The following is a 17,749-nucleotide window of genomic DNA, read 5'->3' on the forward strand; positions in this document are numbered from 1 at the left end:
ACTCTCCAAAAGACAAAATTAAACAAACAACAAGCTAAGTCACAAAATGAGAGAATATACTCTCAAAACATATATCTGACAAAGTGTCTGTATCCAGTTTATAAAAAGACTTTTACAAGTAAAAGTTAAGACAACATACTGATTAAAAATGAACAAAAACACACTATCACAGAAAATATATGAAAGGCAAATAAGCACTTGAAAATATGACCAGTATTTTCAGTCATTAAAAATGCAAATGGTAACCACAATGAGATAAAATTACACTTATTAAGAAGGGCTAACATTAATATGATTGATGACTGCTGGTAAGGATATGGAACAGCTGGAACTCCAGGGCCCAGGAATCTCACATCTAGGTATTTATCCAAGAATAAGGGAAGATGAAGACACAAAGGCTTATATTCAAATATTCACAGCAGGTTTATACTTAACAGCCACTGAAATCAAAACAAATGTCTATGTGAGTGGTTAGCCAATCCTCCTACATCTTTTCAATGGAATAGTAGCCAGAAGTAAAAAGAAACAAACTATGGATGCATACAACATGAATGAACCTCAAACTGCATTATGCTGAATAAAATATTTCACAGTGAAAACAACACACTGTGCAACTCTGTTTATTTGACATTCTGGAAAAGGCAAAACTACTAGACATAGTTAACACATCAGTGTGGTTACCAGTGGTTGTGTGGGGGGAAAGGTTGTCTACAAAGGGACATGAAGGAATTTTCTGCAGTCACGAGACTGTTCTATATCCATCTTTAGGTAGCAGTTAGACAAGTGTATCGATCTGTCAAATTCACAGGACTGTACAATAGAGTAAATTTCACATGTAAATATGCCCCAATAAACATGACATATCTAATGATCTGTCTACCCATATACACATACATACATACCTTCAGCAGCTAACACTTATTGAATGTTTAATGGAAATGCCAGGCACTAGGCTGTTCTTCATGCATTATCTCACTTAAGCCTCACAGCAACCCCATGAAATAGGCATTTAGACTATTCTCATTTTAAAGATGGAGGCTTAGTTGTTAAAAACTTGTCTAAGAGCTCACAGAGTTAGAAATCAAACTAAGATCTATTTGACTTCAATATCTTTTTAATTGAGCACTAGAATATACTGATTTTATACTGATAATTAAATATGCTCAGAAGACCATCTGAACAGTTCACAGTTACCTTCACTGGGGAGAATTGCATGCTTTTGCTTGGAATATTTGATTTTTCTGCATGGAGCATATGTTATTTTTGTACTATAAATAATGACATAAGGAACTTCAATTGAAAAAGACAGGAAGGTAGTAAGGGGATGGGACCTACAAAATTTCACTCAGAAGCAAATCTCCAAGACTGCTGGAAGACCACTAGATTTAAAGTGGTTGCTAACTAGAATATGTATAGTCTATCTGTGTCATAGTATTCTCATCTGGAAAATTAGGGTAGCAAATTGTGCCTCAATGTATTAAACATAAGATAAAGATTATGAAAGTGTTTTCTGTAAAGAACAGAATTGGTGGGTTTTAAAATGTTTAGTATTAGGACTCCTTTATACTCCTAAATATTACTGGGACCCCAAAGAGCTTTATTGATATGGGTTATATCTACTGCTATTCATCAGATCTTAAAATGGCTACTTTAAAATATTATTTAAAAGTAACAAGAGTGGGCACATTACATATAAAAATGAATAACATATATATGGGAAAAAACATTCTCCAAACCAACAAAAACTTACTGAGAGGAGTAGCATTATTTCTAGTTTTGCAAAATTTTAAATTTCTAGGTTCACATAAGATACGTAACTTTACACCCATTCTGTTGCAATATGTTATTGTGGCTCAAGCATATGAAGAAAATATAGCCTCTTGGAGATACAGTTAGAACAGTATTTTTTTTTTTTTTTGGGTACTGGGGATCGAACCCAGGGCCTTGTGCTTGCAAGGCAAGCACTCTGCCCACTGAGCTGTATCCTCAGTCCAGAACAGTATTTTAATGACTCAGATAATGGTGGATATTCTTTAATAGGGCACCACAACTCATGTAGTAGTTTCTTAAAGTTTAAAAACAATGTGAAGTCTGAAATTCTGTCAATGGTCTTTTTATACTCTACTGCATGAAAATCTACTTGTCTGTCATATTTTGAATGACTCTTTTATTCCTGTGTGATTGTATATTACATGTAGGTCAACTGGAAAATATTGGTTCACTGATGAAAATCTTTCAAATGGTCACACATTTCACTGCACAATAGCAAAAATAAAAAAGTTCACATTTGTTATTATCATCAACTACTTCATCAAGTGTTTTTAAGTCCTGGAAGGGTGTCAAGCTCATGTTGACGAATAAGTTTTTGAAAAATCTGATTTTCCCAAGAATGTTCAAATTTTAACATTTGCAAAAATATTGTGAGTTGCTTTCCTTGAAGTGGCAGGTTCACTTCTGGCATTTTTGAGAGAATATCTGCTAAATACCCAAATACACATAATCATAGGCTCTGTTTTTGTCCTTCCAAATAAAAATGGGATGTGAGGGCGATCTGGCTGCGACATCTGTCACCCCATTGATCGCCAGGGTTGATTCGGCTGATCTGGCTGGCTAGGCGGGTGTCCTCTTCCTCCCTCACCGCTCCATGTGCGTCCCTCCCGAAGCTGCGCGCTCGGTCGAAGAGGATGACCTTCCCTGATAGAGGAGGACCGTTCTTCGGTCAAGGGTATACGAGTAGCTGCGCTCCCCTGCTAGAACCTCCAAACAAGCTCTCAAGGTCCAAATAAAAATGGTGTTCCATGAAAAGAGCAGCTTGCAACTCATGCAAAGTGTTTTTCCTTGAGTCAATTGTTGGGTGTTAGTCTACAGCAGAAAGTCTTTATGGATTCTCCCCATTTCATCACATGGAATGTTCAACTAGATGTATACTCAGGGGTCAAGTTTAACGAAGATTAACTTTTTTTTTCCTGCTTTTGACTGGCATTTTAAATTGAAAATGTGTGGCAGCGAAGAATCCCATGACTAATGCAGCTGGTAGCACTACCCTGATTCATACCCAAGTATTTGCTGTTTGCCCACCACTGCTTACATACCACCAGTGCCAGTTTTTGACCAAAGAAAAAAGGCAAACAATATCTTTATTATGAAAATAATTTTAACCTTGCAGACCTGATGAAAAGGGTCTCAGGGTCCTCTGGACATCTGTGGAAAAGTTTAATAACTCTGTATTAAGTACATATTATTATTAATACTCAAAACCAAAGACAGGATTTTATCAGATATTACAAAGCAAATGAGAGCTAACACTGAAAGAAGTCAAAGTAAGAATGACTGTCCCCTAGACTTTGGAGAAGAAAAAGGCCTGTGGTGGATGGTGGTGTAGGAGATTCACAAGCTAATATAACAGTCATCACAAATATAATAGAGCACAGGTAAACTTGTAAAATCAAAACCAATTTGTCAACCAAAGCTGTGGCTACAAATAGTATTAGTAGAAACAGTGGCTTTGAAAAAATATTTAAAACAAATCAGGGAATTGGAATGTTAACAAATGAAAGGATAATGACAGACATAGGATTCACAGGTAAATCAGATAATATGTAGAGGCTTTTTTTTTTCTAAAGGACTATAAACAAAAAAATAGATGGAGGGTGTATGCTGTAAGCTAAACTCATTATCTTCTGTAAAAGAGTTCTCTTACCTAATAAGAGTAGTGGAATTGGGGCTGGGTTGTAGCTCAGTGGTAGAGCACTTGCCTAGCATGTGTGAGCCACTGGGTTCAATTCTCAGCACCGCACATAAAGAAATAAAATAAAAGTAAAGCTCCATTGACGACTAAAAACATTTTCTAAAAAGAGTAATGAAATTAATGAAACTATAAGTACTGAAATGTTTTAAGTACTAGACAAGTGATTATTTTATGGTTTCTGTAAAATAAACTAGGAGCTTTATGTCTGTTACATGAAAAAAGAAAAATGGAAAGGAATTAAAATAAGTTTAATTTATAGGAAGTCAAATAATATTATAAAATACAATTTATGATTCAATTGCTAGAGTTAGAAAATATAAATTGCTTGAATGCCCTTATGTTACATGCCTGCTGCTGCCATACAAAATTACTACAAACCTAGAGGCTTAAAAGCACAAACATATTATCTTATAGTTCTGGAGGTCAGCAGTCCAATACAAGTCTCACTTGGCTAACCTAAATGTGTCATCAACGTTGCATTCTTTCTGGAGGCTCGAGGAGAGAATGTTTCCTTGCCTCTTCCAGCTTCTAGAAGCCACTCCGTTAGTTTGCACATGGCCCCTTCCTCCACCTTCAAAGTCAGCAATGGAGAGTTTGGGCCTTCTCGCATTGAATCACCCTGGCCTCTTATTCTGTCTCCATCTTCTACATTTAAGGAGCCAGTAATTATATGGAGTCCAATCAGAGAAACCAAAATAATATCTCTATTTTAGGGTCAACTGATTAGCTAATTTAGTTTCATCTACTACTTTAATTCCCTTTTGCCATGAAGCAAAATATATGTGGGTGTACATGGGAGAGGTCATTATACTACCTATCAGAGGTATATTTTTTAAAAAAGGTCACTTAATGGACTAAAAAACTAATTCTAAATTTGTTGCATTCAGCAGTCAGAGGTCAAGCCAACAACAAGAAAGATATGACGGAGGGGGTTGTGGCTCAGTGGTAGAGCACTTGCCCAGCATGTGGGAGGCACTGGGTTTCATTCTCAGCACTGCATATAAATAAATAAAATAAAGGTCCATTGACAATTAAAAAATACTAAAAAAAAGAAAGATATGAGATGGCAAAGTTTATCATACCTAGGTGAGGATGGGAGAAGCAGGTTATTATCACAGTAATTTGATAAAGTAGATTTCAAAGCAGCCCCCCTCCACGGAAGACTAAAAGTACTTCTAAGAAAATACTAAATAACAAAACCCTAACTGTGTGGCTTCAGAATATGGAATTAATATGATAATTTTCTTTTCATAATTATAAATATTTCCATTGTGGCTTGTACATGCTGCTATTAAATCATAACAGATAAAGTACAGCAAGTTCCTCAAGTAATTATGGAAATGAATACTAAAATTAGATAAAAATAGCATGGCTACATTAATAATTAATTAATAGGAAAAGAAAACTCACTTTCTTTACTTGCATACAGATTTTTTTCCAAGGAGATTGAGTATCTGAAATGTGTGGGATATATAAAGAGGTGCAATAGTCTCTTTCCTCATGATGCTCAAAGAAGAACAGAAGTGGGGGATGATGTATAAATAAGCAACCCCATCTTATGGCAAACTGGAGACTTGGGAGATTCATTACCCTGGGACAGCTAGAAAGAGATGTGTGGTCTGGGAAGCAAACTGGTAATGGTGAATTCCAGTAAAAAGGAATAAGATTTTTAAAAGTTGGAGACAGGATTTGATATCTCAGTAGACTGGAACACAAAGTATGTTCTGTACATCATGGTGAGTGGGATGATGGAGAGGCAGAAGAAAGGCCATTGGAGGGAACAAGCAAGAGGCTGGCTGGGGTAAGATGCTAGCCAAATTTGAATACAAGGTAAAAGTTCTTATAATTTATCAATTGGCAATAGGGAATCACTGATGATTTTCTCAGCAACAGTGTGACAGAAGGTATACAATTTTACTCTGTAGAGACTGGAGGTAGAAATTCTACACAATTCACAATAAACTGAAAAAAAAAACAATGAAAATTACCAAACCACATGGATCATTTTCAGTACTGACTTGTTAAGCAGTGCAGTAGACTTGACAAGATTATTTGTGTAAACTTAAGTCTCATGTTCCTCTTGAGCAAATCGTGGCAAATACTCTCTATTAGACAGTGCTGAGGCAAGGATTAAACAGCATATTAGAAAGGAATTATTGCAAGGCATGGCACTGTGCAGGTAATACTCAATGAATGTTAGTTTCCTTCCTTAGATGATGACTAAATTAAGGTTGAAACATAATTCTATTACAGAATATTTAAAATACTACTAAAACATCAAAATGCCCAGGCTGCTGTCAAAACAAAACTCTAAGAAAAAAAATGTATCCATTCCAAAGTTTAAATAAAAGCAAAAAAGAAAGAAAAAAGATGCAAAAGGGAAAAACTAATGAACTGGGTTTCTAGCAAGGAAATTTATGGGAGGAAACCAAAATATGGAAATTGAAAAACCCTAAAAGTAGAAATATAGATATAAAAACAGAACTGATAATACTAGCAATTGATTCTTTGAAAAAATGAAAAATTGAGCAAATAAAACAAATTAATATAATAGGAAAATTTAAAAGACATAGTTCATATATTCTTTTATTTGGGGGGAAAAGAAATTATAGCATCTCAAGTCCACCAAAACACTGAAACCAATCCAAAAGAAGACTGCATTAGCAAATAGGAAATACCAAGACTGACTGACAAGAGAATGATCTTGCAATAACACAGTAACAAGAAAATTTAATTCAAAAATTCATAAAGCCTAAACTTTGCTTTACTCTTCAAGAAATATTCAGACCAGAGTACAGGTATAAAAATAGACTTTGCTTAATTTTCTGCAAACTAGCAAAAGGAGGTGCTACTGGATATTTTAATATTAAGCATTACTTCCTAAATTTTACTTTTCCAATTACACCTGTCAGCCTGTTTTCTGCTGCTACCATTGGATACCATACATTTGGTAACTGATGAAGAATAGAAGTTTATTTGGCTCATGGATCTAGAGGCTGCAAAGTTGAAGAGCATGGAGCCAGGATCAGCTTGGCATCTGGTGAGAGCATTCTCGCTACAGCTTAACATGGTGGAAGGCATCACAGGATAAGACAGGGCAAGCTGATAGCTTGGGTCTTTCTTCATCTTCTTACAAAACCACTAATGCCATCATGTCCTGATGTCATCTAATCCTAATTACTTATTAAAGGCACCACATCCAAATACATTAACCTATGAATGTGGCAACAAATTTTTTGACACCTGAACTTTTGAAGGACACATTCAAATTATACCATTGTGCCCCTTGACCTTCACAATCCATGTACTTTTCAGAATGCAAAATGCATTCGATCCATTCCAATAGTCTCAAAAAATTTAACTTATTTCAGCATTAACTCAAAAGTCCAGAGTCTCATCTAAATTAGACATGGGTGAGACTCAAGCCATGATTCACCTTCCAGTTGTGAATCTATGCAATCAAAACAAATTACCTACTTCCAAAGAACAATGGTAAGACAAGCATAGGACAGAGGTTCCCATTCCAAAAAGGAGAAATTAGGCAAGAAGACTAATAGGTACCAAGTGCAAAACCCAACAGGGAAGATATTAAATTAAAAACTCCAAAATAATCCTTCACTACGTGCATCACCTCCTGGACACGCTGCTGTGAATACTGGGCCCCCATGGCCTCAGGTAGCCCGATCCTTTTGGCTTTGCTGGGCTCAGTCTTCTCAGTAGTTCTCATAGTCTGGAGTTCCATGCCTTTAGTTCTCTCAGGATGGTACTGCACACTGGTAGCCTTGCAGTTCTGGGGTGCTGGCACTGGTCCTGTTCCCATGGCCCCCTAGGCATGGGCCTATTGGGGACTCTCCGTGGAAGATCTACCCCGACCCCAAATTTCCACTCAGTACTTCTCTAGTGAATGCTTTCAGCAGAGAATCCATCCCAGTGGCAGATTTCTGCATGGGCCCACAGGCAAACTGATTCATCCTTTGAAATCTAGGCGGAAGAAGCCATGCCCCTGGAGCTCTTGTGTTCTGCAGGCTTGCAGAATTAACACCACATGCACACTCTATTTATGATTTGTGCCCTCTGGAGCAGCAGCCTGAGTCACACCTGGGGCTGTCTGAACCATGGCTGGAGTGACAGAAGAGTACTATACCGGAATTTGAAGAGCAAAACCTCAAGGTAGTCCTAGTCAGGGAACCTGTGGAGAGTGCCCCAGGTGCATTCCCCCAAATTATTCTGTCCTCCTATAATGGGAGGAGCAGCCTTGACGATCTATGAAATGACACTGGGGTTTTTCTCCCACTGTCTCAATGATCCCCTGTATGTGTACTAATCTCTTTAGTAAACAGTTGTTCAGTCACACCCTTGGTTTTCTCTCTTGTAAATGTTCTTTCATTCTCTACTACATGATCAGGCTGAGAATTTTCAAAATATATTGTTTCACTTTAATTATAAATTCTATCTTTTAGCCATCTCTTTGCTCTCTCCTTTCCCTGTAAGCAGTTAAAAGCAGTCATGCAACAGCCTGAATGCTTTGTTGCTTAGTAATTGCTTCTGACAGACATCCTAGTTCATCACTCCTAAATTCTGCATTACATAAATCCCAGGGCATGGACACAATGCAGTCAAGCTCTCTGCAACCTTATAACAAGGATGGCAATACCTGTTCTTCAGTTTTATTTGAGAACTCAGTAGAATGGTTTTTCCTGCCCACACCTTTATCAGCACACTAATCATGATCACCTAGATAATCTCCGAAAAGTTCCAGAATTTCCCTAGTTTTATCTTCTTCTGAGCCTTCACCAGCATTGCTCTTCACTCTCCATTTATAGCAATAAAGAATTTTTCTAGCATTCAGTTCAAAGTCACTTCAGTTTATAGCCATTACCCAGCTCCAAAGCCACTTCCAGGCCAGCCACCAGTTTGTAACATCACTCCCCCCCCCCCCCACACACCCTCCTTTGGGTTGTGCTAGAAGTGCTTGAGCCCCATTGGTCCAGTGGGACAGCCTAATGGTTGGGATCCTTTTCCACCTGCACCACACCCCTGAATTCCTGTTGCATAGTGAGGGATCTGGGCCTGAGGCAGCATCCCATGGGCCTTGAGTAGCTGCTGCTGAGAAGACTATCCCTTGTCCTGAAGCTACCCTGGAGAACTCAGGCATCTAGCACACAAAATGACCTTGACCACTTTGGAGATTCCAAGGGTTTTAGGAGTTGAATGCCAGAAAATGGAGTGAAGACCACACAACAATCCATCCTTGGTATCAATGAAGAATTGGTTCCAGGATCCCCAAAGACATAAAAATCCTCGCGTTAATATTCCTTGTAAAAAATGACATAGGAGACAGTGCTGTGGCGTACACCTGTAATTCTAGCAATTTGGGAGGCTGAGGCCAGAGGATTGCAAGTTCAAGACCAAGTTCTCGGCAATTTAGTGAAACTATAGAGAGCAGCTGTGTCCTCTTCAAGTTAGTCCACAATGTATAGAACAGCAGGTTTTAGGCTGCACCTAAACCTTTGTTACTCTGTTTTGTAAAGCAGTAGCTTGTCATAAGCTACTCCATTTTGTGTTTAAGGGCTGACGTGAAATGACTCTATCTTGTTTGTACATGTAAACAACCGTCATCTGCCTGGCACAACCATAAGGCATAAACTGCTAAATATATTAATTGTGCTAATAAGAATGACCACCCATGGCCAGGCGATGGTGCACACCTGTAATCCTAGCAGCTCAGAGGCTGAGGCAGGAGGATACCAATTTTAAAGGCAGCCTCAGCAACCTAGCAAGGCTCTAAGAAACCCTAAGAAACTTAGTGAGACTGTGCTTCAAAAAATTAAAAGGGTTAGGGATGTGGCTAAGTGGTTAAGCTACCCTGGATACAATCCCTAGTACCAAAACAAAACAAAACAAAAAAAGAATGACCCCCCGAACTTATCAAATTAATCAGAAGCACATGAATACATGGCCATATCAAACTCATATTGAAAAAAAATTAGGCCCATGAGCACTGAACACAGCAGGATACCAATTGATGAAGCCCCCTCACTCCAGACCCATAAAAGGAGAGGGCACCTCAAAACTGGACACAGCAGCATCTTGACCCCATCACCTGGTCACTTGTCATGAGCCTTGCCCAGGAAAATCACCACAGTAACAAACCTCTGAATCTCTGTCCTCAGACTTTAGTGGAGTGTAGTTTCTCTTGCCTGTGTTGATCACGTAAGTCCCCCTCCACACTGACACTGTGAAACTGCCACTGTCTAGACCTTGGCCTAGTGTAAGTTCCTGCAGTTTCACAGCTCTGCACCCTAAGTAAGTTCTGCTGGTTCCAGGTGGTGAAATTTTCTGATCACCTACAGTTAGTTACTCTTTGCATCCATCTGTGCACGCTGCCTTTGCTCTCAGTTCAGCTCCTGAGTCTCTGTGCCTGCCTTACTTAACCTTTTCTTGGCCTTTCTGTAACTGATATGTATAGTCATGTGAAGTGTTGTGTGTGCCTTGAGTGCTTAGATATTAGACATTAACATTGGAATTAAAAAAACCTGTGATTGCCTAGTTTATGACTACCAGGTGACCCACAAGTATTCAGCGAACTGCAACTAGTGAAGGTGGTGTAGCCTGTGAATTTATTGTTATTCAATAAATTCTGTCATTGTGGAAAGACAAAAAACAAACAAAGAAACAAAAACAAAGCCACTTCCACATTTTCAGGTATTTGTTTAACAACAGACCCATTCCTGGCACCAATTTTCTGTCTTATTCTGTTTCCTATGGTTATAACATAGTAACTGGGAAATTTATAAAGAGACTGGGTAATTTATAAAGAAAAGAAACTGATTTCTTATAGTTCCAGAGGTTGCAAAGTCTAAGGGCATGACCCCAACAACTGCTACGATTCTTCTTGCTGCATCATAATATGAAGAAGGTATAACATAACAAGATACAGCAAATATGCAAGCTTGGGTCTCTCTTCCTCTTCTTTTAAAATATCAATGCCATCGTGGGAACCCAAACCTTCTGATTTCATCAAATTCTATTACCTCCCAAAGGCTCTACCTCCAAATACTATTACCTTATGAATTTAGGGATTATATTTCCAAAACATGAATTTTTGAAGTACACATTCGAATCATAGCAATGCCTTTAAAATAGATTATTCCTAGGGTTGGGGATGTAACTCAGTGGTAGAGTACCTGCCTTACATGCACACACCCTGGTTTCATTCCTCAGTAGGAAAAAAAATATTCCTTTCTCATCTGAATCTGAAATTTTAGAGCATGATCACTAAAGTAGTGCCACATGGGCCACACCACAGAGCAAGTGTCCTCTCTGAAATTTATACAGGGCTTTTTTCTACTCAGGTTTGAATTCCTTTTGTCAACTTTGTGGTGGAGAAAAGAAAGGAGGAGGAAAGAGAGGGAATATACACAGCAAAAGGATGTTTTGAGTATGAAAGCTCTAGTATCTGTTTTATTCAATCAAAAGAATGTAACTGGACTCTCTTCAGACCCAACAGTTTTCTCCAGTAGAAGTTGCTGACTTAACAGAAGCATGTATTCATCCATGCCTCTCTTACATATTCCCTCTCTCTCTCTCTCTCTCTCTCTCTCTCTCTCTCACACACACACACACACACACACACACACACACACACACTCACTCACCCTGGATGTCACGTGCATGAATATGGCTTGAGAGAATGGCTGCAATTGACAAACCGCTAACTGTAGTCTCATAGACTTTAAAGGGACTGAACTTCTTACAATGAGCAGTACTATATCATCCAAGTTTAAAATCTTTTGCTGAAGATTTTATCTGGTTTTATTAAGATGAAAAGAATTTTAAGAGCACCTAACCAATAGCTATAAGAAAGTACAAAATCCAAATAAAAACAACTCCTAAGGAGGACTAGAAAGAGCACAGGTCATTGGAAAGATCTACATTCAAGTTCCTTAGCTGCCATTCATCAGCAGTGTGGTCTTGGGTGAGTTCCTCCCCTGCCCAAGTCTGTCTCCTCATCTGATTGCTCCTAAGATAAAGGTATATAAAAGTCCTGTGCAAATAATGCATTTAACTACTGTAGTTCTAGTAGTATAATGAAAGAGAAAAGTTCTGCCATGTTGATGTAACAATTTCATTTTTCCATTAGGTTAGAGCTATGAAGTATGAATCATAGTTAGAAATCACCTATCTGCAAAGTTCAATTCAAGGCTTTCAATTGGGAATCTAGTCACCTTGTACAGGCATGACTGATCACTAAGCAGAACAATCAGAAATCCCCAGTTCAATATTATAAAACTTATCTCCTGGAGTCCTAGAACACTAACACTCCTCCAATCCACTCTCTCTCCTACAAAAATTTTCCAATGATACATGTGAAATCAACATCCACTCATTAATACATGTATTTAGTGTCTCAAAATTTTGGCCCTCAAAGAACTCACAGCTAAGAAAAATATGTGGGTAGTTATCAAGTAAAGGGAATGAACCAGAAATTATACACTATAAATGAGACTTGTCTCCTTTAACCAGCCCCCTTGGGAGGCAAAGCAATATGTCATTGCTCAAACTGTCTTTGGAGCTTTCCTTTTGGAAGCACCCTGAGAGCCTACAGTCTGTTCTTTTGAATATCCTACGTGGTGCCAAATCCTCACCCAGAATGAATTTGATTTTTGGAAACTGCCAAAAGTCAGCCAGAGCCAAGTTTAGAGAATATGATGTGTGATCAAACTAGGTGGCACTATTTTGATTCAAAATGATAAATGATTATAATGCAATAAGACAGATTTTCTTATATGATTTGTAAAACTGACTCTAAAGGAAATTCCAGACAAGTAGCAAGTAGCATGAGCAATGGAAGATACATATATCTTTTCTGTTCCCCAGTAACTTCTTTGAATAATAATACTCATTTGGATATATAATTTCAAATATAAAGTTTGCTTTGATTAATCACTTGTAACTCATAAACAGAAGGTTCCTTAGTATATTGGAACTAACATATCATGGGGGAAAGGGCTGTCAATAAATTAGAGAGCTTAGCATGCAGGGAAGAGCATAGGCTTCAGGAGGAAACTCTTAGAACAGAATTCCACCTGGCCCCTTACTGCCAGTGCAACTTTAGGGAAGGCACGAACTCTTTAAGACTCTAAAATGAGCCTGCTATCTAAAACTCAATAAGTCACAGCTATTGTTCATAACCTCAGTAAACTCAAGACAATTTTCTGACTAAGATGGCTTTATATGACAGGAGAACAGTCATCTGGTTGATGAGTAGTAAGTTCACCGAGAGTACTGACATTGCACTCATGCTGATGGATTAGGAACCTGCATTTAAAATACAATTTGTAGAGAATATTTGCAGTGACTGACAGTATGTACATATTTTTTGTAATTCAGGACATGTGTTGTCTGTAATACTCCCACCACAATGACCTCTCTTCTGTCTGAACTTTCTCAGCCCTCTCAAGACCCTGTGTCTTTGTATACTTTGTCCTTTCTAAGATACCATTCCTGGCCTCTGGTCTGAAAAAACCCAACAATTATACTTCAAAATCTACCTTAAAAGTCACTTTCACTGTGCAATATTCCCTGCCTGCTCTACACAATGGCTTCACCCTTTGTACTCCCATGGCATTTGGCTCCTATCTCTGTAATGCCTCATACTTCACTGACTTTTAAATTTCTTTTTCCATTTGTTTCTTTCGCTAGGCTTGAGCACTAAGAGAGGGACTATGTTCCATTTATTCTTGTACTTAAAGCACCTGGCACATCTGTTGGCACATGGTAGGAACTTGGTAGATGTTCCATGTATTCATACTTTAGGCTTTGCAAGCAGCACATAAAGGTCAGGCCTTTAGTGAACTATGTTACCAACAATTATATTCATTTTTTTCTGACTTCAAGTAAGAGATGGGAGGACTTTAGAAGGTGTGGCACACAGAAGTTTCCAAACACTACTGATCTCATTAGTACTCTATACCCACATGACAGAACCCCCAGAGAGGCATTTCTCAGTCTTTTTTTTTTTTTTTTTTTTTTTTACAGTGTAGCACACATGAGGGATGCACAACATTTCCACCAGGAGCTTGCTGTGGACAACTTCAAAGCCTTTCAGAGTTCTCACACTCTTCCATAGTTGCCTGGGTACCAGGAATTAAGGGTCTTTTCTGAGTCACCAACTCTACAAAGGAGGTAGAAAGTCTCAAAGCCTCATGGTCTTGGCAGGGTACCCATCTAATTCCACCTAATCCCAGACCCCCACCCCCTGGGAATGTCCCAGAACTAGGGTTTGCCAATTTTGCAGAGTTCTAATAGTTAATTTGTTCTATGAATAGGCTCCCTATCTCTAGGAAGTGTAAGACATTCAAAGGAAGAACTTCTTGGTAGTACAATATGTCTCTTTCATCAAGTCTTAACCTATGTAACTTTTTAAAAAGCAATTATAAAAAAAAGTTCATGATCAACCATTTTGTGCCAGATGGAAATAGGCAGAGGGTCAGCTGGCAGCCCTGCACAACTGTTAACACTTCTGAATAATTCTCTGTCACTGCAGTTTCCAGAGACTCAGCAATACTACACTGGTTTCAGATTCACCAAGATCTACAAGGTAGAACAGAGATCTGGAGCCACAGTCCATGTCTTGGAAACCACCAAACCATGCTAGTAAATATTTCTGTGACACATACATAATATGCAAAGAAAGGCAGCCACATTCTGCTTTACTGTCATGGTCTTTCCTATCTCTCCAATGGAATAGCTACACTGTGCAGGCAGGAAGAGGGTAAGAGAAAGGACAATCAGGCATCATGAAAGCAGTGATTGGAACAGCCACTCTAGACACGTCTTATAGGTTCTGGAGAGTTAATTCACTCATTCAATCCACAAATATTGAGGCAATTATTATCCCAAGCTATAATAATGGTGGAGTCATGACCTTGACCCCACAGAGCTTAGTTTACTTGGAGAGAGTAGTAGCAATCAAAGAGCTCATAGACAAATAAATACAAGAGCACAAATAAGTACTATGATGTAGGAGTGTGACACACTACTATACAAACAGGGAGCAGAGACTATACAGAGACTATACAAACAGGGAGCAGTGGACCTGGTTGGGAAGTCAGGAAGGCTATCCTCAGCAAGAACCATGTGACTGAAGATCTGAAGGATAAATAGCAATTAAGTAAAAGAGGAGGAGAGGGAAATATTTCTGGCAAACTAAAGAGTGTGTGTCAAGGTCCTGTGGTGGGAGGGAGAGATTAAATTGGCTCAGAATGAGAGGCAGGGAGCAAGGCAGCAGCACCAAGATCTGAGGATCCAACAAAAGACATATTCCTGTCTACACCCTCAGTTTCCTCTCTGATTGTCTAGAACAAGACTAAAGAAAGATGTCAGAAACTAGGTGTGCCCAGAGTATATGAAATACCACCAGCTTAAAAACAAACAACTTGCCAATATTACCTGATCAATGTCTTATTGAAATTTCTGTAAGGTAATACTACTATTTTCTGCTAAAAACACTGAATCAGGAAAATAGTGCAGTAAAAAAGACCTTCAAACTTTTCAGACAGAGATGCATTTTAATCCAGGTAGAATTAAGGTACTGATAAAAGTTGATGATTAGCATAAATCTGTACAGATATAGAGTATTTCATGATAATTCCCAAATGTTAGTATTTTGAGAAAAAAACAAAGCTAAAGGAAAAATGGTTATGGGTATTTTCAGTGTAGCACTGTTTTGCTTTGGCAACTCTGTTAGCCTGTTACATCACTTGAGGCAGTTCTTTGTGGTTTCTGGATTATCTGTCACATTGCAAACAAGTCTTGGAACTTTCTATTTGTGAAGTGCTTTGCAATCAATCATTAATTCAGCCTCCCCATCCTGTGGAGAGATTATACACATTCTACAGATTAAACAGACAGATAAATGGGTTGCTCAAGGACACGAAACAATTCAGCTTTTACTTATCTTTCTTATCACCCTTTCCAAACAATGAAGACACACAAAGCATGTCCAGCTCCAGCACCAACCCTGTTGCCCTGCAGACCAGTGACAACTCCTAGAAGCAGCAAGTGAAGGCACTGCAGTTACTTTTGTTATCTACTCTAAATAAGCTCCTCTATGCAGAGTGCCTTCAAGGCCAACAATGATAATGACTACACTGTGATTGTGACATTGGCACTCACAATCAGAATGTGAACTCAAAGAATAAGAGTCCCTAGGAAGCCATGATGGTTTATGACTTAAAATTTTCACCATCCGTAAGGAGACTGCAACCCCATCACACAGAGACACACTTCCCCAAGACTTCCTTTCATCCCCAACAAGCAGCCAAGATAATCATTTCCACTGGGCTCCCACAGTTCAGTACTGCACAGTATGAAGTCACCTGTTTACATGCCCTCCTTCACCCCCAAGCTGGGACAGTCCAGCATTGGAAGTACATAGAAGACAACCTAGCATACAAATGGTTTGTTAAGTGCATGACTTCCCATTTGCAAACAGAGGAAACAGGTACTTTACAGTATCTGTGAAGTATCTGCAGAGTAGTGAAATTAAGAGATCAGTTAGGCTAACCCCTTAAGTTAACAGATGAGTCAAAGAAGTGCAGAGAATCACATGGTTACATATGGCCTGGTCTCCAATTCAGGACTTTTAGTTCAGTTTAGTTCTACAGACATTTCATATGTGCCTACTATGTGCCTGGGGTGGGAAGTGCTGGGGAAGGGAGGAAAGCAGGAGGTAGTCTCTGCTTCAGAGAGCACACAGCCTGGGGGAGGGAAGAGAGAGTTACCGAACAGTTGGACAAGTGCAAGGACGGACACTTGATTCCTTGGCCAGTGTTTCCTCCACACTGTTCACTGGGTGTTCCCCATCTGGGAACTAAGAACAGCAAATCTACTTCCGGCAAATAAACTTATAGCGAAGACCGATGAGAAAACGCGTATGGAAAATCAGGCTCGCCCCCAAAGGCATTATGTAAGGTATTGCCATACCCGGACACGGACTCCAAGGATTCAATCATGTTTCAGATGTCGGATCAACAAAGCAGCAAACAAATGAGGGATGGGCATAAATCCCAGGAAAACCTCAAGGGTTGACAGGAACTGGAGGAAACAGCTGTGGTTGGGGGGTGGGGTGTTGGGTCAAGTGAAATGGTCCTGGCAGAGAATGGAGGGCAGGCGGTGGGATGGGAGAACACGGAACCGAGAAGGGGAAGTTGGGATACCAATAAGGAAGGGCAAGCGGAGAGAAATGGGGTTCCCTTGGAGAGGACAGGGGGATAGGGCCGGGCGCCTTGGGCCATGGCCTGGTGGTTCTAGTTGGCACAGGAGGAGGTGAGGGCAGATGGGTGCGTAGGCCCACTGCTTTCCCAGAGAACCGCTGGCACCGGCAGGGGCACTCCGGCAGTCTCCTGGGTCCTCAGGCTGCAGCATCACGGCCGCCGCGCCTCCGGGAAGCCGGAGCCCCAGCTCGCGCCTAACCCCTGGCGCGGACTCCCGGAGGCGCCCGAGGCGCCGCTGGCGCCACCGACGCCGCCGCCGCCTCACCTCGGGTTGAAGTCCTGGAAGAGGCCCCTCAGGTTCATGGCGAAGAACTACACCGCCGCGTCCTCCTCTTCCCCCCTCCCCCCGCGCCGCGCAGCCTGCGCGTTACAGCGGGTTCATGGTGCCAGCGCCAGCTGCGTCCCCGCCACCGCCCTGAGAAACCTGAGCCACCGCCCCCCACCCCTCCTTCCGGGCTTCCGTATGACGGCTGCGCATGCGCTCCGAGCCCCGCCCTGAGTTCGCCGCGTCCTGGCGGCCCCTAGTCCTCGGTACCCAAGCAGCCAATGGAGTAGACTGCGGTTTCTGGAGGCTGAAGTAGAGGCGGCCTCGAGGGAAGGGGCGGAGAAACGCATGGGAATGCTGACTGGGTGAAGGCCTGCGGGGTGGGAGCACACCATCCAGGAGTCCCGCGGTGAGGTCTTCGTAGACACCTGTCCCCTAGGCCCTTGCTGCCTTCTG

At 40.3% G+C, this 17,749-nt stretch overlaps 1 protein-coding gene across 2 annotated transcripts in view; it reads right to left on the bottom strand.

Moving 5' to 3' along the window:
• Nucleotides 1–17,433, bottom strand: part of Tmem185a (transmembrane protein 185A) — a 36,506-nt gene extending 19,073 nt beyond the window's left edge. For both annotated transcript variants that reach the window (XM_047537158.1, XM_047537157.1), the window contains exon 1: nt 17,294–17,433. In XM_047537158.1, coding sequence (XP_047393114.1) covers nt 17,294–17,331 — 38 coding nt within the window. In that variant the 5' untranslated portion in view covers nt 17,332–17,433. The remainder of the gene's footprint in view (nt 1–17,293) is intronic.
• Nucleotides 17,434–17,749: the final 316 nt, after the last annotated feature.

This window comes from Sciurus carolinensis, chromosome X, assembly GCF_902686445.1.
Source record: "Sciurus carolinensis chromosome X, mSciCar1.2, whole genome shotgun sequence".
NCBI lineage: Eukaryota > Metazoa > Chordata > Mammalia > Rodentia > Sciuridae > Sciurus > Sciurus carolinensis.